The sequence below is a fragment of the Anser anser genome (genome assembly GCF_964211835.1).
Source record: "Anser anser genome assembly, chromosome: 18".
Classification (NCBI taxonomy): Eukaryota; Metazoa; Chordata; class Aves; order Anseriformes; family Anatidae; genus Anser; species Anser anser.
The window spans coordinates 1,231,939-1,256,791 of NC_139739.1; the positions used below are offsets into that span (position 1 = coordinate 1,231,939).

The 24,853-nt window shown below is 60.6% G+C and overlaps 1 protein-coding gene across 1 annotated transcript in view; it reads right to left on the minus strand.

Moving 5' to 3' along the window:
• MYO18B (myosin XVIIIB) overlaps positions 1 to 24,853 on the minus strand; it is a gene marked incomplete at its 5' end in the record, with an annotated part of 62,461 nt that overhangs the window by 35,278 nt on the left and 2,330 nt on the right. Inside the window, 21 exon segments of the mRNA XM_083803740.1 lie at positions 290 to 433; positions 704 to 832; positions 2,305 to 2,370; positions 4,929 to 5,038; positions 5,299 to 5,464; positions 6,115 to 6,298; positions 7,129 to 7,288; positions 7,510 to 7,657; positions 7,809 to 7,889; positions 8,843 to 9,035; positions 10,820 to 10,910; positions 11,850 to 12,020; positions 18,864 to 19,008; positions 20,317 to 20,380; positions 20,915 to 21,015; positions 21,743 to 21,885; positions 22,287 to 22,485; positions 22,989 to 23,165; positions 23,363 to 23,475; positions 23,642 to 23,708; positions 23,974 to 24,786. Of these exon segments, the coding sequence (XP_083659866.1) occupies positions 290 to 433; positions 704 to 832; positions 2,305 to 2,370; positions 4,929 to 5,038; positions 5,299 to 5,464; positions 6,115 to 6,298; positions 7,129 to 7,288; positions 7,510 to 7,657; positions 7,809 to 7,889; positions 8,843 to 9,035; positions 10,820 to 10,910; positions 11,850 to 12,020; positions 18,864 to 19,008; positions 20,317 to 20,380; positions 20,915 to 21,015; positions 21,743 to 21,885; positions 22,287 to 22,485; positions 22,989 to 23,165; positions 23,363 to 23,475; positions 23,642 to 23,708; positions 23,974 to 24,786 (3,465 nt within the window).

Sequence of the window (24,853 nt, forward strand, 5' to 3'; positions counted from 1 at the left end):
CGTTCCTGGGCCCCCAGATGCCCGTGGAGGTCTCCCAGCACCGGTTCCATCCCAGGTGGAAGCAGGCACAGCTCTGGCGATAGCACAGAGCACAGTCCCTGCCTCAAGTTTGGGTGCTCAGCTCATCCATCATCTCCAGGAGCTCAGCTCAGCGGACCCAGCCCCAGTAAGCTCTCCAAGAGCACGAGGCAGAGCTCCTAAAGCACCCCACCCGACCCTGTCCCATCCGCCCCATCCCATCCCGTCCCCTCCCTTTCCATCCCATCCCATCCCGCTGCCTGGTGCTTACTTCTTTTGCCCGGAGCTGCTCCTCCGCCAGGCTGACGCTGAGCAAGGGCCGCACGCGGCTCAGCAGCTGCCACCAGGGCCAGTGCCTGACCGCCTGGAAGAGCACCAGGTTCTTGTGGATGCAGCGGACAGCGAGGCGCTGGACCTGCGGGGGGACACAGCTGGCAGTGACCCCCCCCTGAGCCACAGCAGGCACAGGGAAGGGCCGGGCTGGGGCGCGGGCAGGGGGTTTGGCATCCTAAGGGACAGCATCAGGGCAGGTACTGTGCAAAGAAGCAGCCTGCTCCGCTCCGAGGGCTGTGCCCAGCCCCACCGGGATGCTCTGGGCCGTGTCACAGCAGCACGCTGCCCACATGCAGTGGCCCAAGCCTGGGTTTCGGTGGGCACAGGGCGTGACAGCCCAGGGGATGGATACCTTCAGCCTCTTGAACTTCTGGCGGCTGAGGAAGCCCTTGCAAGCGGCCTGGAGGAGGATTATCTTCTGGGTTATCAGCTTGTCGCGCTGCTTCTCCAGCCTGGGCATCACCCCCGCCTTCAGGAACACCTAACAGCAAGCAGAGGACGTTGTGCACCCCCGGAGAGGCTCCGAGACCCCCGCAGGCAGCAGCCGTGCTTCTGGCTGACCCCAGGCAGCCGAGACCTGCAGGAGACCGAGGGTCCTCGGGCCAGCAGAGACCAGAGGGCACAACCTCAGCACCGGTGCAGAGCACAGGGCTGGGGGACCTGGCTGCCCAGCACCCTTCAGGATTGGCCCCTGCTGTGTGCACACTGGCACTTGCTCTCTCCGTCCCTGCCTCTCCTCTGCCCTCCTTTGACACCAGCATCAAGCACTGCGAGATGCTGCAAGTCCCTGAAGCTTTTCCTTTGGGACACGGCACTTTTCCCACATGCTGCGTTGGTGACATCGGTTCCTCTGCTGCAATGCCGTTCCCAAGAGCGTACACACGTGCACACAGATAACAGCAAAGATGACAGCGTACAATGGGAAAAACAAAACGAGCCACGTCATTTTCTTTATCTGAACTTGTTGGAAACACATCGTAAACAACGTAGATTTGCTGATGCCATTGAATTTAGTCCGCTACAGATCTCCCAGAGCCTAAGATGTTTCTCGGTCGTTGCCTGGCGAAGCTCTCGGGGTGTGGGACCAGCCACTTCCAAACAATGTGAGCCATTTGCATAATGCGGCTTCAATAAAAAATGAACTGCATTTGTGAACCTGGTGGCACACCTAAAGAGCTGCATTTTAAAGATGCCAAATTGAATCAAAGAACAATCCCAAGGAAGCTCACTTTCTTGAGATAATGCTATGATTGCTTCACCACCTATTTGATTGTCTCATTAATGTCTGTATTAACTTCACAAGCCAGTGAGTTTTAGAAGCTAGTACAAAATCAATGCTCAAAGTGATGGCAATACCAACTCCTATATAACAAGATGTGACTGGAGCTGCTATCGCGCTATTGATTAAGTACAAGGATTTCATAGAAGAGATAATTGCAAACTGCACTGTGTAGGATAAAAGCAAGTTATTTTGCTCCACAGAACCGTTTCATGAATTTCTTCTTTATAGACTCCGAGAGCTGAAGGCAAGCATGCATACAAAATTAATTTTTCTCTGAGATTATCAATTTTAAGTTCAAACACCGTTGCTGTGACAACTCCCGCACCTGCAGCTGCCCAGTTTTAACCCCAGCCCACCAAAGACCACGAGCCGCCCAAGCCCCGTTTACCTACGTGAGACATCAGAGGTAGGTAGGTACTGACATGCCAGAAGGGGCTGCATTTTGGGAACCAGGCACACCATTTACCTAGGGTAATGCCATCAAATCAGGAGCCTCCCGCTCCGTTTTTTTTGGCAGGGCTTTGTTTCCCAGCCCACCGGGGCATGGTAGGAAGCACGGAGCAGCTTTTTCTCCACCTCGGGAGGCTGCGGGTAGCCGGCAGCGCCTGGCCCGGGGCTGGCTGCGCTGCGCGACCTGACAGCGAGGGAGGAGGAGCTGGTAGCCACCGTACCTGGCTGCGTCCTATCGCCACGCTTTTCTTCTCCAGATCCAGCGCCTGGAAGAGCTCCTCTATGGCCTGTGGGGAAGGAGCACGTCACGGAGCTGCACGCAAGCACCCTGTCCCGCAGCAGGGGACCCATCCATGGGTCAGGGGTGAGAGCCTTGCCTGGGGCCGGCGGTGCTGCAAGCCATTCCCAGGCATCTCCCAGGGCTGGAGGAGCCATTTGGGGCACGGCACCGACCCACAGGGGCAGCAGGTCCTGCTGTCGCTGGGGCCCAGAGCATCCACTCTCCCCTCTCCGCCCTGCACACCCGCCCAGCGCCACGGAGCCCCCGAAGGGCTGCAGGAGGGCGTCCTGCCCCAAGGGGTTTCGGCAGCATGGGCACAGAGCTGTGCTGCTGCCGCCAGTTTTCTGCCTGCCGCTGCTTCCCTCCCACCCCTTTCACCGCAGGCCTGCCCGCAGAGCACACGCCAGGGTCTGGGGGGCACACGCAGGGACTTTCCTGATCCTTCGGAGAAGCCTGCACTCACCACGCTGAGCTTTAGACTGACACGGGGAAGCAGCAGCCAGAAGTACCGCACGCTTCCCCAGGGCAACAAACACTTTCCGGATAAATGAATGATTTGAAAGCCACGGAGCTACAGGAACTGTAACAAGATCCTCAGCTAACGCTTTGCTCCTTACAACATCCTCCAGCTGCCTCGCGCGTCTCCACAAAGCACAAACCCGCGAGAGGAGCGTCTCGGAGGGCTGCTTGGCGCCAGCAGGCACGGCCCTGGGGCACCTCGCTGCGGCAGAAACCACCCCCAGCCCTCACCGGTGGCACTGGGTGAGGTGAGGATGCGGCACACGAGTGCACAGGGCCCGGAGCACTGAGATGTGTGCGCTGGAGGCAGGGGAGCACCAGCACCACGGCCGGGTCCTGCTCCAGCGCTGGGCCCTCACCCTGCAGCCATCCCTCAGGCCCCAGCAGCCGAGCTAGCACAGCTTACTGGGAAGCATTCTCCAGCTGGCAAAACCTCGTGGCAGCTACTTCCAGAGAGGGTGGGATTTTCCAGAAGCCCTGCTAACACGCTGCTGACGAGGCCCCCTCTGCCTTCTTGCCGTGTTTAATAACAATATTGACCTTTTCCAACTGTCAAACTCGTCTTATTAAATCCTGAGGTCTTTACTGAATTTGCACGCGCTCTCTGGCAGTTTGCACAACAGAGCATGTGTCCATGTATAATTCATCTCCTCCCAGCTCCGCCTGGCGCTCAGCACTCAGCAGCTCACCCGGAGGTTGTTACAGGGCAGGGTCAGTTCTCCCAAGATTTTGCTACAAGTTTGTTACGGAACTCGTAAATCTGGCAGATCTTCCCCTTCGTTCCTGAGCTACTCTGACTTTCAGGTTTCATAGGCAGCAAGGAGCCACCCCGAGCTAGTACACGTAGCCAGGTGATGCCCAGTCCCCCGGGAATCTCATGCGTCCCAAGCTCCGTTGTGTCCCTGGGGATAATGCCCGGCTTGTCCATGTCCATCCATTGTTGGGGAACCAGGGTGAGGGAAGGAGTGCAGCTGTACAGGGCCACTGAAATGCACTCATCCTGCCCTCTGCACATGCCTCTAGTCCCACAGCTCTTGCCCTGCCCTGCAAAATAAGATCTACCAGGCACGCAGCCAGGGCAGGAGACGACCAAGGCACCCACCAGCCCTGAGCCAGCGGGATTTTCAAAGCTGTTTGCTCCTGAGTATTAAAAAGAAGCAATAATAGGCTTCATTTCCAGGCTGATTTCTCCAAGTCCTGTCCACGGTGCAATAACCCTGGCAAATGCAGCCCACGCTAGGAAAGATTACTGCTGCTGCAGAAACACGGCCCTAGGGGGGAGCAGCGCCCGGCCCGAGAGCAGAGCGAGCAGAGCGCTGCTGCCGGCCTGGCCGGGGGGCTCACACCCCCTGGCTGCAGGCACACGTGGGCAGGGTGCTGGGGAGCAGGGAGCTCGTCCACCCCACAACCCCCTCGCTGCCCCCTGCCCACAGAGCTCAGTCCTGGCCGCAGGCAGCCCTGGCAGCCCGCAGCCGAACACACGGGCTGGCTCCGCGCGTTCCCGGACCTCAAGGCCATTTCTCAGCAGCAGGGCAAAAGCTGGCAAGCTGCCCTGAGCCTCGCTGAAGGTGGCTTTTCTCCATCCCCAGCTCCTGGGGACGGTCTCACAGGGAAGAACCCCCCGGTGTGCTCTGACAGCCCTGTGAGCAAAGCTCCGCAGCCGGCAGCTCCCCAGCAGCTCCAGGTGTGTGTCCCCACCCCGGCGGGTCCTGCAGTGCTGGCTGGGGGCTAAAGGAGCAACAGCCACGGCTGTGGGGAGAGCCGGAGCCCAGCAGACCTGTAGGCAGTGACCCGACAGCCCCAACAGCAGCCCAAGGAACAACGTCAGCCCCAAGGAGTGGCTGAGCCAGGCAGGGAACTGCGAAACAGCTCCTGCCCCAGGGCAGGGAGACACTGCCCTGACCCATCTCGCCTGGAGAGAGCTGGGAGCTCCAGTCATCGCCCCTGAGGGCAGAGAGAGCCCTGACTGCACCGGGGAGGACTCAGAGAGCTCCAGCAGAGCCCAGGATGGGGATCTCAGCCCCGTGTCCCCGGCCCAGGACGCACCTTGCTCTCATCCGGCACCTCGTAGGCAGACGTGTGCTTCTTCATGACGGCCGGAGCCAGCACCTGGAAGCGCCGTCGGAACTGGGTCAGGAGCATGCGGTCCGCGTACCCTGGGGACAGGCAGACACCGCTGGGGGGGATGCACGAGCCGGGGGAGGTTTGCAGGGTTGGCGAGGGAATGAGCTGCAGGGGCTCTGCGGCACGCCGTGCGCACAGCAAACGGGGTGCACCCGGAGGGGACCGGGAGCTGCCCTGAGCACAGCAAAACCCAGGGCAGAGGCAGCAGGAGGAGTGCCAGAGATGTGTTTGAGGGAGCACAAATATGGGATCTGATGAAGTGTGCCCCGCACGGAGCAGGACAGGGCCGTACCGGTGCGGCGGAGGTGCAGGGCGTCCAGGAGCTGGGTGCCCCCCAGCTGGGCTCGCAGGGACGGCATGTCCAGGGCCGCCGGGTCCCCCCCCTCCACTGCTGCTCCCGGGACAAGGCAGTGGATGAAGTGCAGCTGGGACCGCCGCAGCAGGCTGGTGAGCGCGTCCTGGGGGACAAGCAGAGATCAGTGGGGCTGGGGGGGCGCGGGGCGAAGGGGCAGCACGTGTGTCGGTGGGTGATTGCTCCTGTGTGCCCGCTGCAGGGTGTCCGGGCACCTCAGGGAGTTATCCTCAGTGCCAAAAGCTGTGTGCGTCCTGGGAGCAGCAGCTCCAGACACAGATGTGAGCCCGAGCTGCAGGACGCAGAGGCTGAGTGGGACCCTTCCTCCCAGTGTCTCAAGCTTTCGGTTGATGGGCTACAGAAAGTTACTAAATGGCCTAATTGCTGCCGGGGTTGGGGTTTTCCAGGCAGAGCCAGGACACTGGAGAGAGTTTAGGCACCCAGTTATGGCTGCGATCAACAGGAGGCTGGTGTGACCTGCCCGCCTGAGCCTTTAACAGGATTAACCAGCGGCACAGCAAGGTGTGAGTGTAATCTGCTTTACGATTCGTTTCCCTCGGACGCTCTCCCTGGGCAGCAGCAGTGCTGGGGGGCTCGCTGGCCACCCGGGACCAGGGCAGCATCCCTGGCCAAGAGCCCCGCAGGGCATGGAGCTCCTGGCACAGGGCTCCCCCCGCTCCCTGGGTGTTCGGGTCTCAGTGCTGCAACGCCCCCAAACCCCCCATAATCACCGTGGTGCCCCCATACCCCACTCACCGCCTGCAGCTTGAGCTGGGCGCACACCGACCTCTTCCTCACGGCCGCCAAGCTGCTGGCGAAGGTCTTCCTGATGCAGGCGCTGCGCTGCAGGGCCGCCTGCGAGCATCCCTCCAGCCCCGCCACGGCACGGCAGCCCCGGGGCGCCCGGCGGCGAGGCAGGACCAGCTCCTGCACGGCGCTTCTGGGGGGGCGAGCGAGGAGAGAAGGTGGTGGGGCTGCAGCGGGGCCACGCACGGGGCTCCTCTGCTGCCAACCTGCTCACAGGGGAGGCAGCGCCCAGCACCCATGGGCAAGTGGCGAATTTGGCATCGGTGCACCCATGCTGCTGCCTTGGGGCACACAGGCGCGGAGGAGAGCCGGGCTGCGGCAACACTTCCCACCCCCTCTGCTTCTCCCTGGCTCGAGCACCGAGCTGCTCACCGCTATCACAACTTCCCTGAACTGAAGCCCAAAACAAAATGAGCTGGAAGGGTTTAAACAGGAGGTTAAAATCATCGTGTGTGTGGAGACACCTGTAGCAGCTTGTTCACATCTCAGTCCCGACGCAGCTCACAGCCTTGCTCCATGCAGCAGAGGAAACGAGGTCGGCTGCTGCATGGGAAGCGGTGCAGGGCTGGCGGTGCCTTGCTGCCCCGACCCCGTGGTGCTGCGGAGCTGAGGACATCGCAGGGTCCCCTGGGACGTGGGACAGCAGCACCCGATGTCCGCCCCCCCCCCCCCCCCAGCACCCCCACGGGAGGAGGGGAGTCCCGCTGGACGTGCCAGTGATGGGATCTGCTGATTCAGGCAGTTTGGGTGGAAAGCTGTCCACCACCGTGCTATTCCCAGCTCCGTTCAGCACCTACCCCGATCAGAACGCGTACTTCTGGCTGCCAGTCGCCCTGCATCCGCCCCCCACCCTAACGAAACCCTCTGGGCTCCCTCGAAGCTGAGCTAAGTGGCCTTTTTCCCGGCTTTCTCCCTCATCCCGGGCTGCTCCCGCAGGACTGCCGGCAGCGCCGTGGTACTTACAGCCGGGACTGCTGCAGCAGCTGGCTGGCGTTCTCTGCCGACAGGTTCAGCTTGGCTTTGCTCACCCAGCCCGCCAGGTCGTAGCGCACGGGGTCTGTGCCCAGCTGGTGAGGGATCTCAAAGTGCAGCTCCTGCTCGCACTTGCGCACGTAGCCAGGCCCTGCAAGAGCAACAGCACCCCGAGGGGGTCACCAATGCCCCAGGGGGATCACCAGCACCCCGAGGGGGTCACTGGCCTGTTCCCATGGGGCTGCAAGACAGCAGGCAGCAGCAGAGCATTTCAGCTCCCCCTGGCCATTCTTTAATTCCCAAAGCTAAACAGTGATGCTGGAGGCAAAGCAGCTGGGGGTAGGGGGAGCATCTGGACTGACCCCAACTTACCGTCCTGGTCGGGGCCCTTCGGGGCGAAGTAGGAGCACAGGCGGTCAAAGGCAGCACTGTCCCCAGAGCCTGGGACCAGCACCTCCTCGTCCAGGATCCACAGCAGCCCCCTGCGGTCGGCCCCCAGGCTGCCGGGCAGCACCTGCAGCTGCCAAAGGGTGGAGATGTCCCCTGGGTCACCAGGAATGGGACAGGAGCCAGCTCCAGCCAGCGCCTGCCCCGCTCCCCACCGCTTCTGCCCAAAGCTGGGAAGCGCGGGTAGAGCAACCAATTGCCACGAGGGCACGGGGACAGGTTACCTGTGAGGAGTTCAGGTCGATGATGGACAGCGTGGCCAGTGGAGAGTGCTCTGGAAGATCAAAAGACACCTCAACATTTTCCTGGAAAACATCATTTAAAAGCTTGCTTGAGTGATGATCTGGCGTCAGGAATCCAGGAGCAGGCACAGCTGCACAGCAGGGGGAAGGCGGAGCGGAGCTGCCACCGAGGGCACCGCTATGGCTCAGGACACCATGCTCAAAGGGCTCCTGCAGCACTCTGTGAATGTCAGACATGCCACATAAATAATGGATATGATAATAATTGAGGACTTAACACAAAAGCACCAAGGAAACGATCAATTATTTAATTTGCAGCTTGCAGGCGTTGCTTCCATTCATTTTCACTCCCGTGTGTGTCGGAGCTGCGTGAGCAATGTGCCACCAGGGCCCGGGCTCGCAGTCGCACTCACCCGGCCACAAAGCCACGGTGCCCGCGTCCTAGCCAGCAGCCAGCACGAGGCCAGCGCAGCCTGCCGAGCCCTCCTCCATTTCACGCTCGGTCGGAAACCAGCGAAGGGCACAAATATACTTACTTGGTGCAAGTGATGTGTGCTTATTAAGCCACGGGAATTCAACCGTTTTTCCAGAGCTAGAGGTATTAAAGTAACTTCTGCAAACCTAATAAGTTCATCTTTGCCAGTAGATTTTTCAGCCATGTATTTCTGCAATAATTTATCATTTTCCTTTCTATTCTCTATTATTCAGCACCTGAGATGATTTAGGAAAAACCCAGCTGCGTCATCAGAAGGGCGCAGAGCCTTCTGAGCGGGTAAAAGCATGCCCAAGGGGACACCCAGCCCAGCCTGGCATTTCCCTCATGTCACAAATGTCCAAGGGGACCTGTGACGGGGGGGGACAAGAGGCTTCAGGCCACCACTCCACACGGAGCCCTCCTTCCTGCAGCACTCCTGCCTTCGCAGCTCCTGGGCGCTCCCTGTCACACCGCGGCGGGGCGCAGGGAGCCGTGCCCAGGGGCTGGGAGGCTGCTCCACGGCCACAGCCCTCGCGCTCACCTCCTTGTACCTCTCCATTTCCGACACAAAGGTTTTCTCGTAGAAGAGGGCCTGCAGCCGCTCGTGCACGTAGTTGTGGCAGAGCTCCTCAAAAGTGGCCGCCCGCTCCCCGCCGTGGTGCCGCGGGTTGTGGAAGCCGGGGGTGTCCACCACCGCGATGGAGCCCATGGAGAGGTGCTGGGACGAGAAGGACCTGATGGAAGCCAGACAGAGCACGGGGCTTTACCCAGGGGCACGCCGTGCTGTGCTCGGGGGGTGACACAGCTTTTCCCCCAGCTGTGCACATCCCTTCGTTAGCACCACCCCACGTGGCAGTGACAGCCCCAGCGCTGACTTCCCCTGCCCGTGTCTCCAGCCAGGAGCACCAACAGCCTCATTTACTTCATCTTCTTGTCTGTTCGGTCCGAGTTTCACCCACCTCCTCCTTCATCTGCTCCAGCTGAGCGACTTCTGCCAGCCTAGGTGGAGATGCCACCCTTCCCATGCTGCTCCCCACCCTGGCACTCTGGTTATTTAAAGCACGAAATCCTAATCCAACCACGTAAAGTTTGGTGGAGAAGTGGCTAAGCTGACACCCACACCAAGGAGTTTCCAAACTCCCGAGTGCTGTGCCGCCTGCGGTACCGCGGCAGGAGGAGACTGTCCATTGCTCCTGAGGGCATCCCTAACTGGAAGTGATCTGAGAAGCAGACATTGAGGGGGTTCCTTGGAGAAACAGAGATGTTTACTGCTCAGAATGTTGCTTGCAGCCGTTTGCAGTATTTCAGATAAGGACAGCAGGGGAGCGTGACCCTGAGAAGTCTCTGGGATTGTTTTTAACGCACGTTTCATGCACTGGTTTAATGCATGGTGCTGCTCCGTGCTTTGCCCGCTGCCGTGCTCCCTGTCCCCAGCCCCTGCGCCAGGCAGCCTGCCCTGATTAGAGGAGGTTAGAGAAGACGCGATGCTCCTCGATAGCACGGGGCGCTGAGGGTGCAGCACCTTGGTGAAAGCACAGGGTTGGGTGACAAAACCCAGGTGTATTTACAAATTGCTCTCAGAACCGCACAGCAGCACCAGGAAGTGCTCTGCATGGGGCTGCGAGAGCTGGAAGGGCTCGGGCTCACCACCAGCTCATGCAGTAAAGGCACATCCCCACGACTGCACTGAAACCCGGCATTGCTCTTGGATCGCCGTGGCAATGGTTTAATAGGCCTTGATGGGCTGCTGTGGAAAAGGAAGCCAGGCAAAACAGTGCTAGCTTTAAAGGGAATAGGGGACATGGGACACATCCTGATTTAATGCTGTGATTCAAGAGAATCTTCTGCAAGGTCTTAGAGTACCATCAGCAATTTCCCTTCGGAATGTGGTTGCTAGGAATTGGAATAAAAATATTCAACTGCAGGTAAAAATAAACCTGCTGCAACAATACGGAGTATTTTCAAACACCAGCTTTTTTGTGGATGCTGACTTCAACAAATTGAGTTGTACACTGGAACCGAGGAAACTGAATGCTTTGGGGGCCTGATCCCTACCCCACTGTAAACTATTCAATTTATCTCAGCAGATCCTTTCGGATTTACACTGGCACGAGGAGGATGTCCTTCCCACCCTGGCTCTCAGATGGAAATGAGAAGAGGAAGGGTTCTGGGGGCAGCGGCAGGCGACTGATGCCTGCCTGGCTCCCACAGCAGCTGGGAGCAGGACGGGAGCACGGAGCACAGCCTCCCCCGGTGCCTCAGCAGCTGCCCTGGTGCCAGCCCCTCTCATTCCTGACATTTTGATCCTTGCTTGCCATCAAGCTTCCAGCAAGAAGCGATTCCCTAACCCTAACCCTGACCCTAACCCGCCGCAGCTCTCTGTGGGATGCCCTGGCTGTCTCACTGCTCCGCACAGCCCGGTAACCTCGGCTCCTGCCTGCAAAGCCACATCTGCCACGGGTAAGCGAGCAGCAGCTCCTTGGTGCACAGCGGTGCCCGGGGCTGAGCACCTCCGTACCTGTTGATGAGGGAGACGAGCGCAGCGAAGAGCTCCTCGTAGAGACCCGCGGCCATCCCCTCCACGCACTCCACGCCCGTCATCTTCGGCCCTGCCACACGCAGAGAGAGGAGCAGGCAAAGACGCGCCGTTTATGGCCAGCTGGTTGCCCCGCGTGAAGCAGAGTTGGCAGCAGGCGTTCCCCCTGCTGGCGGGGTCAGACAACCTGCTCTGCTCCCAACCTCTGCCTGCCAGACGCGGCGTCGCTCCGCTCACACGGGCTGTGCGCATCCATCTGCGCGCCTTCAGCTCCTCCAGTGCCCCGTGCCTAACGCGTACGTAGGAGGTGAAACCATCACCGTGCCCAGGGCCACTCCTGCAAGCGCTCGCTTTTACCGCAGTAACTTGCAGAGCCCTGGCTGTAATGGGGCCGCTGAGGATGCACCGGGCACAGCAGCGCTGACCTTAAAGCCGGGCCGTATCTCATACTGCCCCCCGTGCAGGCTGGATCTGCCTCCATGAATCAGGCCATACGTTAACGTGAAGTTTATGGTGGCTCAGCAGCAATTTGTCAGGCACTAGCACAGCACCCGCACCACTGGATCTGCTCGCAGTGTGGGCACACACAACACGGTACCGGTGCTGTGTCCTCTGCAGGCACGGGGGGAAGCCCACCCTGCTCCCTCTGGGCATTTTTTTTTTCCTTTTTTCCCTTCCCATTTCTAGGGAGAGCTCCCACAGCATTTATCCCCACCGCTTATCTTCCAGTGGCGTTACTGAATTCCCTGATCTTCAGGTGTCCTTACCAAGCGACATGCGGGGTCAGCTCTAGAGCTGAGAGCAGTGACGTGGCAAGGCACAGTTAATTATTTGATTAATATTAACGCACTTAAATGGACCTCACTGCCTGAAAAGGAAAGGGCGCACTGCCTGTCCCCACAGCAGAGGCAGGAGCAATGCAGAGCACAGAATTTTGTAGGTAAATAGAAATACCCCATATGGCAGCAGGAATTCCATAAGTAAAGGGAAAAGGAGCATAGCACTCGGGCACCTGAGGGGCTCTCCTCCTCCGGGGGCAGCCGGCCGCCCCGCGCCGTCGCCTGCGCGATGATCTGCTTGAGGTGGTGCTTGAAGACGGCGGTGGTGAGCTCCTCCAGCTCGCAGCCCAGCACGTCGGCCGCGCGGTTCGCCCACTCGAACTTCATGAACTGCTTGCGGCCGACTGGCAGGAGGAGGAGCAAGGAGGAACAAGGTCAATTAGAACCTGCTAAATGAGAAGAACCTGCTGAATCAGAAGCACTGCTCCCCGTGCCCCAGCAGCTCCCAGTGCTCAGCACCCAGCAGTGAGCACAGCTGAGCCCCAACACCACCCCATGCTGCCGGGCTCCACGGCTGCTGGAAGCAACCTGCATCCACAGGGGAACGCCAGCATGCTCCTTAAGGCTTACAGCTAGTTCAACAGCTATCGGTTACTGCAGTATACATTCAGTAAGTCAGCGACCATGCACTTCACTAACTCCTTTTATTGTTGTGCTACTCAGCTTCACGCCATTCTTTATAGCCTGCGCTTTTAATTTCGCACAGGTGTGGCTGGGCGCTGACCTCACTCCCTGTCTAACACCACTAACACACCCAACCCACTTTTTCCTCCTTAAAGCCCACTAATTCCTCCTGCAGCCCCCCTGTGTCAGTGACAACCTGCACAGCCCTTGGAGCCCCAGCTCCCCGCCTCGGGCGCTGCCAGCCGTGCTCCCCTCCCTGCGGTGCCCTCTGTCACCCCCTGCACGCACACGCGTTTGCTAACAACAGCTGCGGCGATGTTCTCAGCTTTGCAAGATGCTGAGCGTATTAACGGAAGGCTGGATGACTCGAGAAAGGTTGACAGATTTGGCCCCTGGGTAATCATTCAGACAAGAGGACTCGTTTTTTGCTCGGAGAATAGCTGAGGGCTCGGGGGATCTCAGAGCAATGCCTTTGGGTCTGCTTGCCCCGCCGCAGGGCTCCCCACGTGCTGCTGCCCCCACGGAGCTCAGTGCACCACATCCAAGCAGCGGGGCTGGGCAGAAACCTGCTCCGGAGACATCCGGGGCAGCTCAGGGAGGCTGGGAAGCAGGCTGAGTGTGCTGCTGCCAGCCAGGCGTCGGTAGCGCCGCCGGCGTGTACTGAGAGCTTCAGCGGGCCAGCCTGGCAGATGTGGTTATGGAAGCTGATGGGATTACGAGCCAATCCCTCAAAATCCAGGATCGCCTTACTGAGCCCCGGCAATGTTTGCTGTCCCTGTAACCCCGAGAGCAGCACAGCTCTCAGCATCCTCCGCGAGCAGAGCTGGCGTACGCTGGCAGAGGAAATTATTTATATCCAGCAGTAGTGGCTCCAGCTTAATGATTAAAATCAATAGGGAAACAAGCTGCAGGATAAATCCTTTTACAAATCTAGGAATGAAAGATGCTGCAGCAGCAGCCAGCTGGCACAGAAAGCACGGTGGGAATGAGCAGAAATGGAACAAAGTCATCCACAGACCTCTGAGCGGTGTCTTTGGGCAGAGGTAGTGAGGAGCCAGCCCTGGGGCTTGCAGCTAGGACGAGCCCTTAAAATACAGCCGGCAGCAGCCAGCTGGCACGATGCTGCCCACCGTGGCAGCACCCCCAGCTGCCCTGCTCTGCTCACTGGGTCCCCTCCCTGGGCACAGCTACCGGCAGCAAAGGCTCCACTGGTGAGGAGATGTGAGATGCTCCTCGGGCAGCAGCCCCCGGGGCCGGCCCCTGGGGGAAGCCCTGACACCGGTGGTTCGGGTCTGCCCCCCGCAGCAGCCCCCGGTGCCATGAGGAGCCTGCAGCGTTGCACACCTCATAAAATATGAATAGCAGCAGCCCTCCCGCTCCTGATGTGACCGCTGTAAAACATGCCAGCTTTAACACCTGACAGGTAATTACTCCGGCCCATTTAATATTTAAGAGAAGCAGTGGGGCCGTGCAGGGCAAGAGCAGCAAAGAAAGCAATGCCAATGATCCCACCCCGATGCTCAGGGAGTCCTTGGGATCTGGGCACCCTGCTAAGGGAAACGGGGCTGGAGCTCTCCCGAAGTCACCCCAGGCACATCCCGCAGCTGCCGGCACTGCCCCTGCAGCAGGCACAGCCCAGCAGCCCCGCTCAGCCGCCTCCCCTGCTCTGGGCACAGGTTGCCAGCCCGGCCTTTCTCTTCCACTTATTTTGTCATGAAAACGTTTGCGCTGCTAATGGGACAAATAAAAAAGCCTGTTTGTTCCTCTTTATTACCCTGGGTGGGGAAGTGGGGAGAGAGGAGGCTCCTCCTGGCTTGAATGGCTAATTTATTTGTCCTGCACTAAATCCTCCAGTCTATTCTCCATTGACCCGCTGCCTGATGTATGACATATTAAAGCCTATATATAACAAAGGGAAGAGCTGTGTAATAGCATGATTAAAGAAATCTGCCATTCTGGCTGCATTTCCCCAACTGTTTGTAATAAAGATGTCAGGGCGCTGAATGGATAGCGCCATAACTCGCCGCGCGCAGACACAGCCCGCGCGGAGCGGGAGCCGCCGTGAGGATGTCAGGGTACGGCCCCGGGGTGGATCCACTCCTGGCACTGTCCTGGCACCACAAAACGCCCGGCAGAGCAGGGACCTGCTGCTGGTGATGCCTGTGGCCTCGCTGCCGGCACAGGAGGGCTCACGGCACGTCCGTCCTGGCGCAGGCTGCGAGGCCACGGCCTCCGCTCTGGAGGACAGAGGAGCCTGAAAACCTTCCCCCGCACACACAGGCCTGCAGGGGATGGTTACTGCGCTAAGATGCAGACCCTAGAGATTGTCCTCTTGTTTTAGGCCTTTCCCATGGAGGCTGGTGGCTTCGTCAAAACAAAATTATTGCTCTGGAGGGTCGCAACTTATTAAATGCACAGAGCCACCAGCCTGCTGAGAGCAGGAGGTGCCAAACCAGCGCTGCTTCTCCCTGCAGCAGGGAAACCCAGGTGCTGCAGAGCAAAAGGCTCTAACAGCGAGAGAGAAAAATTGGCAGGATGCAGAGGCCAGCCCTAACGCAATCTTTTCCAAGAATCATTTTGACGAACGAGGCAAGGCAGCAGAGGAGCGCTCCCCTGCCCGCTTCGCTCAGGCAGCACGGAGCCGCAGCAGAGCCGCAGGCGGAGCGAACCCAAACGCTGCCCCTCAGCCTCAGCCCCGGGACGTGCACAGGGCAAGGAAATGCCCAGCCAAGGGAGAGGGAATTCACCACCGGGCTGCAGTCTGCAGGTGCAGCGTAGGTTTTACGAGGGATTAATGAGGAGCACATGCTCTGCCTGAAGCCTGCACACCCGGGTAAGGAAAAGCGCTTCTCACGTGCCACAGGAGCCGCCCTGCTGCCAGCAGCAGATCCCAGCCGGGCTCTCCTGCAGCAGGGCTCACGTCTCCCCCCGCTCATGGCACGCCGCTGGGAAAGCTGCGCTGGCACCGCCGCTGGCTCCGCTGCATGCCCCGCGCACGGGCACCCAGGGGTAGGTTCCTCTGGCTCAGCCAGCACCGCTGTGCCCGAGCAGCAGCATCTAACGGAAGCAACAGCTGTAGACGTGGCTGTAGAAGAGCCCGACCTCTCCTCTTTGCCCCTGATACCAACACGGCCCTTGCAGCCTGGTCAGGGGAACGCGTGAGCAGCTCCGAGCTCCACGAACCCAAACAACGCCTGCTAAGCTTCCCTTGCAAGCCTGTGTCCTCCACGTCCTCTGCACCTGCAGAAATCCAGGGGAAAGGGGCTGCGGCAGCCCTCCCTGCACAGACGTCGGACCAAACGGCGAGGACTTGCACCTCACACGCGGGTGTGTGAGGGCACTGCGAGGAGGCGCAGCATGCAGGCAGCTCCGTGGCACGGATTTATGCTGGAGGCCGCCCGGCGCCCTCGTGCTGGCAGCGCTGCAGCTCCATCCGCCTGCTGAGCCGGAGCTGCCGGCTCATTTTTCCCTCGGCAGCAGTGGGAAATCCACCCCAGGACAGGTATATTTGTCATAGAAGGGAAGCTCTGACTCAGTGCTAATTACGGGTGTGCTGCTCCCTCATCCTTTTAGCAACAGGCAGTAATGAAAAATTAGGATAAATCTGGGCATCGAGCTCAGCTGGCATTAAGAACAATGCCATTTCCACATCAATTAGGGAAAGGTCACTACGTCTCAGAGGCTGTAAAACAGCAGCAATAATGCAGGGTCAAGGCTTTTTTCGTCCGCTCCCACCTGCCATCCGCGCTCGCAGGAGGCACACGATGAATGCCCACGGCTCCTGCCAGCTGCTCTCCCTCCTGCGTTTGGTGGACGTCCCCGTTACTGCACGTGGCTAAACGGCTTCCAGTCCTCCTGGAAACTTGCCGTCTCGGAAAGCCAAAGGGGGTGCTCGGGGGGCCTCCAGCTCCAGCCCCATCCACCCGCAGCCCCTGGAGAGGCGGTGTCAGGGCACCACACGTCGGCATGCAGCACCCTGGGGCCCTGCTCCAGCCCCTGCACAACCCCTGCAGGATCTCACAAGTCGTTTGGCGCCTCGGTCTCCTGGGTCTGCTCTGCTGATCCTCCTCCATCCAAGGGGTTCAGGCCACTGCTCAAGCAGCAGCCTCTGAAATACCAAACCAGCCATCTGGGGCACCCAAAGCACCCCGTGCTGCAGTGTCTGGAGCATCTCCATCTCTCGGGCAGATGGCCCCAGGTGGGCTCGTACCCCCTGCACCCCCCCAGGCAACTGCAGCCCTGGGATGCAGATGCAACGCTCAGCACTCCTGAGGCACAGCTCACCCTGCTCCTCCTCCCCAGCACCACCCCGAAGCAATCCAAAGCTTTGTGAGCCACCAGGGCTGGAACCACAGCAAGGAAAACCAGACCAGCACCGGCTGCCTAGGCTCCCGGCCACCGTGTGCACCTGCCAGCTGCTCCAGGAGGGCTTTGGAAACTTGCAGCCACTGGGAACACCCTCGCCTCTATTAAAGCCACCCGGTGGGAAGCCTGCACAAAGCACAGAGCTGTGGTGCTTTATTTCTGTAACAGTCAGCAAAACAGGCAGCTTGAGAGTGAGCTGAATGCTGACCCCCAGCTGCGCCCGAAACCTCCCTCCCGGTTAAAGAGCTAATGAATAAATGAAAATATGTAATATTCTGCAGCACACAAAGGGGACTGAAAGCACTTCGGTGAATTGGTACCTAAGGTGCCCCGCTGGCCCCTGGATGTCAGGCTGGTTTCTCACAAAAAGAACTGCTTTAACGTGTTTCAAAAGCAAGGCGAAACGCTGACACCGGGACAGAGCGAGCTTTTGAAATTCAACCTTTTCTTCCCAGTGTTTTTCTAGCTGCAAATATATTTTCTCCTCTCAGCCGGAGAGAGACGATGCCTTTCCCTCCTGTTTCATTCCTGGACAAACAGAGTTCGTGACAAGACGATCGCAATCAGCAGAAAAGAAAAAAGCACCTCTAAGGTGCGCTCGGGGCTCCGCAGCCACGGCGTGCCGGGGATGCTGCCGCGGGGTGAGGGTGGCTGCAGCCTCCGTCCACGCTCCTGAATGCGAGCAAAGAGACGAGGCTTCCTTTGGCGAGATCTCGGGGAGGGGATTTTGAATATGTAACTTCAAAGTGCATAAAAGGGGAAGGGAAGAGATGGCTATCAGGAGACGGGTTTAACCACATTAAGAGAGTCATTGCCCCCACTGAGACTTTAGCTCCATCCGGCTTTGATCCATTTTTTATCCATATTTCCTTTCATTTCTCCCCTTTTGTTGACACACGATGGGGGAATCAATACCAGAGCGAGTGATGCTGAGACATGCTCTGACTGTTAATCCTCCACCCGAGTCAGCTCCGGAGCCCCAAGCCCTGCCCGGGCCCATTAAACAACATTCCTCGTCGTGCCGGAATAATTGCTACAAGGCTTTGGGACACAGCACTCAATTGACCCTCGCCTTACAGGATGCTTGGGACAGCAAGACCCCGCTGAACCCATGTTTGAGTAAACCAGCTCAGGTAATTATAAGAGGAGGTTTAAAAGCCTTGCCCATCATTAAGGAAGGGGGTCAGCCCCCCCACGGCAGCCGGACACCGCACAGTGCCCGGGAGCAGACGGGGGCACCAACGGGACCCGCAGGCACAGCAAAGCCCCCTGCCAGCTCTGGGTGATTTCAAAAAGAGACGCGTCTCCAAAATCTGCTCTCCTGAAAACCCTCGAGGCAGAAGGACTTCCATTTTTTCCTAAAAGCCTTATCGCAACACTCCAGCCTCAGACAGCAGGGTCATTTTTAAACAGCTGGAAGGGTGTTAGGGGAGATGGGGAAAGAACATGCCAGAGAGGAGAAAGAGAGAACACACTTTAAGTGACGACAGCATTCATCCTTTTAAAATAATTAATAAATGATTAATGGCATAAATTACCATAAGATGTGTTATGACATGTTGCGGAGACGTTTATAAATGTCTACGGCTGAGTTTATAGCAGCCTTTATGCAGCCCTCATAAATTGAAGTGTGTAAATCAATGTGGCTGTCTCTAAAATGGGTTAGAGCACATCTTAAAATAATTTATAAGGGATAAGGCAATTCCTATATGCCTGTATTAATAAAGTCTTTATAAATACAATCTTCATCCAGAATCATCCTAATATAATTCAGTTACAGCATTAGACACTCAAGAGATGATAAAATTACCGCTACCTGCAGCCGCCCCTTTGCGGTGCCCTTGGGGACGCGGTGGGCCAGCGGCACAAACCAGAGGCGGTCCCCAGGGAGTCACCAGCCCCGCGCCTCCCCAGAGAGCTGGCAGAAGGTGACGCCTCGCAGACCCCGTCCTGTTTGCAGGCAGCCACGGGACGGCCCCGCTCCTGACCGCCCCGCAGCCGCGCGCGGCATCGCCCCAGCCCGAAGCGTGCGAGAAGAGCTCTTGTGCAGCCGCCCTCCTGCGAGCACCGTGCCTCAACACCTCCGGGGTGCGACGCACCAGCAAGACCCCAGCACGCCGGGACCTGCTCCGCCTCCCACCCCTGATCCCAGGCCCCAACGAGGGGTGCAGGGAAATGAGGCGTGAGCCCCCCCTTACCTTTGCAGGCCCCAGCGGCTCCCAGGTGGTAGATGCCGGCCAGCACGTGCCACACGGCCGCCTGCTCCTCCGCCGTGATGCCCAGCACACCCATGGCAGCCTGGAGCTGGGCGAACGCCGCCGAGGCTCTCTGCTTCTCCTCGGGCTGCGGGAGGAAGGGAACAGGAGGGGGAGCATCAGCGGGAGCATCACGGGGATGGGGAACTCTGCTCTGCACCATCAGGGGGTTATTTGGCTTGGATTATGGAAAAATAGCCTCTGGGCACCCCCAGCCAGGCAGAGGAGCTCCCTGTGTCCTGGCTGACGTGATTTTTTCTTTACTTTTTTTTTTTTTTAATTTTTTTATTTTTTGCAGGTGCAGCCCCTCAGCAAGACGAGGCTTTTCCCCCCCTAAGCTGAGGACTGTCGCTGCAGACATGCAGCCCCGAGGCAAGACACAGCACACGGGGCCGGCAGGCAGCATCCCCACCTCAGCATGGCCAGCCCGCCTCATCCAAAGGATTTCTCCTCCTGCAGGGGCCCAGGAGGCGGCTGCTAATGAGGGGACCCAGCTGAGCCCACAGTTCCTCCAGACTCAGACACCCCAAGTACTTGAGACGCCAGCGTCATGGCAGGGGATCAGTCGGCGCAGAGTTATCCCCGCCAGCCACGAGGACAAACTCTGGGAAGCCGCCAATTAGATTTTCAGTTTAAAAATCCAGAGCAGAGATCAGAAGGGAAATTGGCATTTCAAGGAAACGTATCCCAACCTAAAACAACAAAAGCCAGCCTGGCCCCGCTCAGCTGGGAGGTGTGCAGCACTTTGTCCTTCCCTTGTGCCGGGATGACCCCGCCGGCACCGGCCAAGGTGACCCTGCCCCAGCAAGGGACCGGGCTCTCGGCCAGGTGGCCCCAAGGTGCCATCTGCTCGCCCTGGCGCAGGATGCTCCGAGCCCTTCCAAAGCCACACGGCCGAGCCTGGCTGCCCAGGGACATGTGTGTGCCGTGGGGGACAGGGACCGGTGGCGGGGAGCTGCTCTTTCAGAGGATGGTGTAAAACCCCATCTCTGAACACAAATCTGCCTGCGTTCCTGTGGCACCAGCAGCACGAGGACCTCAGGGTCTCGCCATGCCCTCGGTGGGAGCCGCTGCGGCAGGCACTTCGTGTGGCCCCCGGGCTGGAGCTGCCTAAAGACGACTGAATATTGAACTCATCGATAGGTGACATAACCGCAGACTGCTGCAATTCATCCCGGTGCTTTGGCTCATTGGCAATCTGCCTAATCCTTGCGAATGGCTCAGACTAATAAGGAGCTGGTTCTGGAAATCAAACGCCGTATTTTCACCCCTAAAAGTAGTATTCTGAGCAGGGGCTCAGCAGCCAGCACGCCCTGGGGAGCTGCAGGGGCGACCCAGTGGCTGGGCACAGAGGGACACGAGCAGGGGGGCAGGTGGCTCCGTCGTTGCTCCCTACCTTTGAGAACGGCTTGATCCCAAAGGAGTTGCTCTCAGCCACCTGGTGCAAGTGCAGCGTGGTCCTGGAAGGGGTTAGGGAAAACAAGAACTTAGCCCTGCTTGGTGCCACGTGGTGTGCTCTGAGCCACGCCAGGAGCCCCCGCGCAGAGCTCGGTGCAGGGGAAGGTATTTGGAAACACAACCTTAGCCCAACTGTAGTTTTAGTGAAGAGAGGGAGCGCAGAAAATGCTCCTGCATTCTAGAAAAATCTGTAAAATCTATCAAACATTAATTTCTAGAAATCCCTGCAGCGTCACTAACGTGATCACCTTCAGAATCTCTTTATCACAGGGGAGGTCTCAGAAAACACATTTTTGGAGCAAATGTGAGTATATACAGTAGGGGAACCCCTTGTGGAGGGGTGTGCAGCTGTGCAGAGAGGCAAGGAGCAGAGCAGCCCAGTGCCATGAGCAGCTCCAGCCAGGAGGAATTGCTTTCACGAGCTGTAGCCAAGCGCACCAGCACCCAGTGTCCCAGGGGCACCCCGGGGTGCTGGGCTCGCACAGCCCCTGCACCCCCGCAGCCCCACGGGGCGCCCAGCCCGGCCCCACGCTCACCTCTGCGCCGCATCCAGGCCCGCCAGCATCAGAGGGAAGACGTTGAAGTTGCTCTCCCCGGGGGGCTGCCGGGCGACTCGGCCCCTCTCCAGCAGCATGGTCTGGGGGGGAACAGAGGCAGGCGTCAGCGGCAGCCCCCAGCCCCAGTCTGCAGCACGGGGGGCTCGGTGCGGGCAGGGCGCCCAGGCGAGCCGGGCACGCAGGGGATGGGGGGGGGACAGCGGCGCCCAGAGGTGGGGAGACGCCACCAGGAGCTACTGAGGAAGCGCCGGGCTCCTGCTTGCAGGGCTGCGGGTGGCCCTGGGGAGTGCTCCGGCCACCCGGGGCTGTGCACAGTGGGTCGTGCAGGCAGGAGCACCCCGGGCATGTGCCAAGGGGCAAAACTCCGGCAGCAAACGTGCACCACCCCCGGTACTCCCTGCCTCTGGAGGCCTGGGCAACGCAGCGGCCCTGGCAGGGAAGCCGCAGCCTGCGTGTGTCAAGCCCTCTCCTCCTTCAGAGCAGGCCTGGGGGCAGCCCTGTGAAGCAGCTCTGTGCAACAGCCGCGATGGCAATAAAAGCCCCTATATAAGTACTTGACTTTGCCCCTGTTCTGTGCTCCCTCATGTGGAGGGGGTGGCTGGTGCTGGGGACCCAGCGGAGCCTCCAGCAGCGCTCCTGCTCAGCATGATCTGGGGGCACCCTCGGTGCAGAAGAAGCAGAGCAGAGCACCGCTCCTCCTCCCCCTCCCGGCACCACAGCAGCTCTCGCCTGGGTTCACCATGCCGTGCGGCACTGGGTCTGTCCCCGTCCCTGCTGGATTCAGCAGGCAGCAGGACCCGCAGGTACCTGGAGGTGAGCGGCGGTTATCCGGCCGGCGGCGCTGAAATCCAGCGAGAGGACCATGGAGAAGCGCGTGGAGCTGCTGCTGTGGCTGGTGGTCACTGACCCGAAGGCTCCCAGGACTGTGAACATCGCCTGGATCTTCTCCACTGAAACCCAGCACCGGCAGCCGCTGAGCAGCCGCCCGGGGCAGCTTCTCCTCCTGGCTGCGCCCCCAGCTCTACCCGCACACACCAGCGACCCGTCCTGCCCCGTGGCAGCACTTGTGCCGGCAGGAGGGGACGTGCCTTCGTCAGCCCTTGGCAAGAGCGTGCCGCACCCGCAGCTCGCCCGGACCTCGAAGCCCAGAGCCGCTCTCCGGCTGATTGCTTAACAGCGCTTCCCCTCGCGTCATCGGTAATTTGATCAGAGGGGAGAGGTGCTGCCCATAGCAGGCAAGTAATTCCCTTCTGGTGCTCACTCCGGTGTTTATCAAAATAGCAAATCTGGAGGCTCTGGGAGGCAAAGGGCACACGCAGCCCTGGGGGGCACCTGCCCGCCGGCCCCGTACCTGAGACCGTGCCGTCCACGCCGCCCGCCGTGCCCACCAGGTACTCCAGGGCGCCCTGGCAGCACGCCGTCCTCCCCGCTCCGCTGCGCCCCAGGGCCACGATGGCCTGGTCCTGCCGCCGCGTGAGCAGGGTCCTGTAGGCTCGCTGCGCCATGGAGCAGGGGTGCGGGGCCCCCCCGTCCCGCCGGCCCTTCACCGTCTGCGTGGAAGGAGAGCACGGGAGGGAGCGTCCAGCGCAGCGCTCAGGGGGCTTCTTGGGGACAGAGGCATGGAGGATTTTCGCATGGGGGGGGGGGGGGGACGGTTTCTTCCCAGGGTGCAGGACCCCCCCTGAGACTCCCCACCCTGACCTGGTGCCCGGCTCCCCCAGCCTGCTCCCGGCGGCAGCGGCAGCAAGGCAGAGCTTTGCCCCTGGGTGCTGCGAGAACTTCTGGGCTGCCAGCGGTGCGTCCCCAAGGACCCCGACCCCTCACACCTCCCGGAGGACCCCCAGCCCCGCACCCCCCCCGCAGCCCCCCGGCCGTGCGGTGCGGCGGTGCCACGGTGCCCTCTGCCGGTACCGGAGCTCCCGGCTCCTCCACCGCCGTCCCCGGGTGTGGGGGGGGGTCGGTGCCCGCCTCCCATCACAGCCCGCCCCCCCGAGCAGCGGCACCGGGGGAGCCCCCCGAGGGATGCGCCCCCCCCCCGCGGTCCCCCCCTCACCTTCGCCGGCCGGCTGGCGGCGTTGGGCCCCCCCCCGAGGGCCAGCAGGCTGGGCCCGGCGTACGTGTAGGGCAGCTGGGCGCCGAGCCGGTGGCGCAGGGTGTTGAGGGCGCTGCACTCGTTGAGGCTGACGAGGGCGGCCAGGTCCTCGGCCAGGTCCAGGCCGGGGGGGTTGCTCTGTAGGGAAGGGGCCAGAGCCGTCGGGGAGCAGCCGGCGACCGGGGCCACCGCCCTGGTGGCCACCGTCACCGTGCCCTCGCCGTCCCACCGGCAGGACGGCGGCCTCCGTGGTCGCATCCTGCCCCGTGCCTGGTGCTGCGGACGGGGCTCCCGGCCCCGTGCCAGCCCCTGCAGAGGCCGAAGGCCGGGCTCACCCGCTGCACGCTGTCCTCGTCCGCCTCAACCACGCTGCCGTCCGCCTCCAGGCGCACCCTCACCCTGCCCGCCGGCAGCTCCGGCGTCCCCACGTCCGGCTTCAGCTGCGTGGCTGCAACGAGACGAGCGTGAGCCCGTGGGCCCTGCCCAGGCAGCACGGGGCAGAGCCGGGGGTGCTGGGGCTGCCAAGGGGCCACCCGGCTCCCGTCCCACGGCCAGACCCCGAAGTCCCCCTGGAGTTGGCCGCAGGAAGGCGAAGGCAGAGCGCGGCGAGTTACCGAGTGTGAAGCCGTCCCGCTGGAGGAGCCAGACCTTCTCTGCCTCGTACCAAACGTCCCTCGGAGCCTGCGGGGTGGAGAGAGGGGAAATGTGCAGGAACGGGCAGGAAACTGAGCAGGAAAAACTGCGTCCCCATCCACAGAAACACTTCCAGCCTACAGCACTGCCCCCCTCTGCCCTCCTGCCTCCCCCACAGCCCACAGCCGAGGGCACACGAACGGGAGGACCTGCACAAAACTGCACCCACACCCCCTGTTATAAATTACTTGTTAAATCACTGGGACATCGCAGGACATCACAGGACACGGGACATCAGCTGCAGAAGCATTACCTGGTCCTGGTCTGCGCTGTCTGCCGTCTCCTCTTTGCTCTCCGTGCTTGCTTCTTTGCTCTCTCCCAGTGCCTCCTTACTTCTTCCTGGTGCCTCTTTACTCTTCCCTGACTTTTCCTTTGCCTTCCCTGCCTCCTCCTTTGCCACATCTTCCGGCTTTCCTTGGATGCCTCCCGGCTCCCCCTTAGGTCCCTCGGATTTGTTTGTAGTTTTTCCAGGCTCTTTAATTTCCCTCAGCACCTTCTTGCCACCTCCCGCATCTTTCTTCATCTTCTCCGGCTCCTTCTTGGCCAGCACCAGCTCCCTCCTGGTCCTCCCCTTGGCTGCGGGCCCCTCGCGGATCGCAGGTGCCCCCTTCTTGCTGCCCTCAGGCGCCCCCTTCTCCTTCTTGCTGCCCTCAGGACCCTTCCCCTTGAGCGCGTCCCCCTCCTTCACCGGGCCTTTGCTGCAGCTCTGGGGGCCCTTGCTGGGTGCAGGGGCTGGAGCTGGGGGGCTCCCCCCCGGGTGGGCGTCCTTGGGGCTCTTTTCAGGGCACGACGGCGGCTTCGCTGCCTCGGGAGCCCCTGGGTGAGGGGTCTCCGCCAGTCTGGGGGTGGCCGCTGCGGGGCTGGGTGTGGGGGCCGGGGCTTTGCAGGGGCCGGGGCCCGGTGCAGCCCTCCCGGGTGGCAGCACCGTGTTTGGGGGGGCCGGGGCTCCGTCGCCCCCTTGCCCCTCCACGTGCAGCCCGTTCTGCAGCGGCTGCCCCTTGCCGGCCGCGGCTCCTCCAGCAGTTGGGGTGTCCCCGGTGCGGGCCCCGCCGGCCTCCCCCGCGGGCTGCCAAGAGAAGGAGAGGAGCCCGGGTCCGACAGGGAAGGGGCAGGATCCGGCCCGGCCAGGGAGC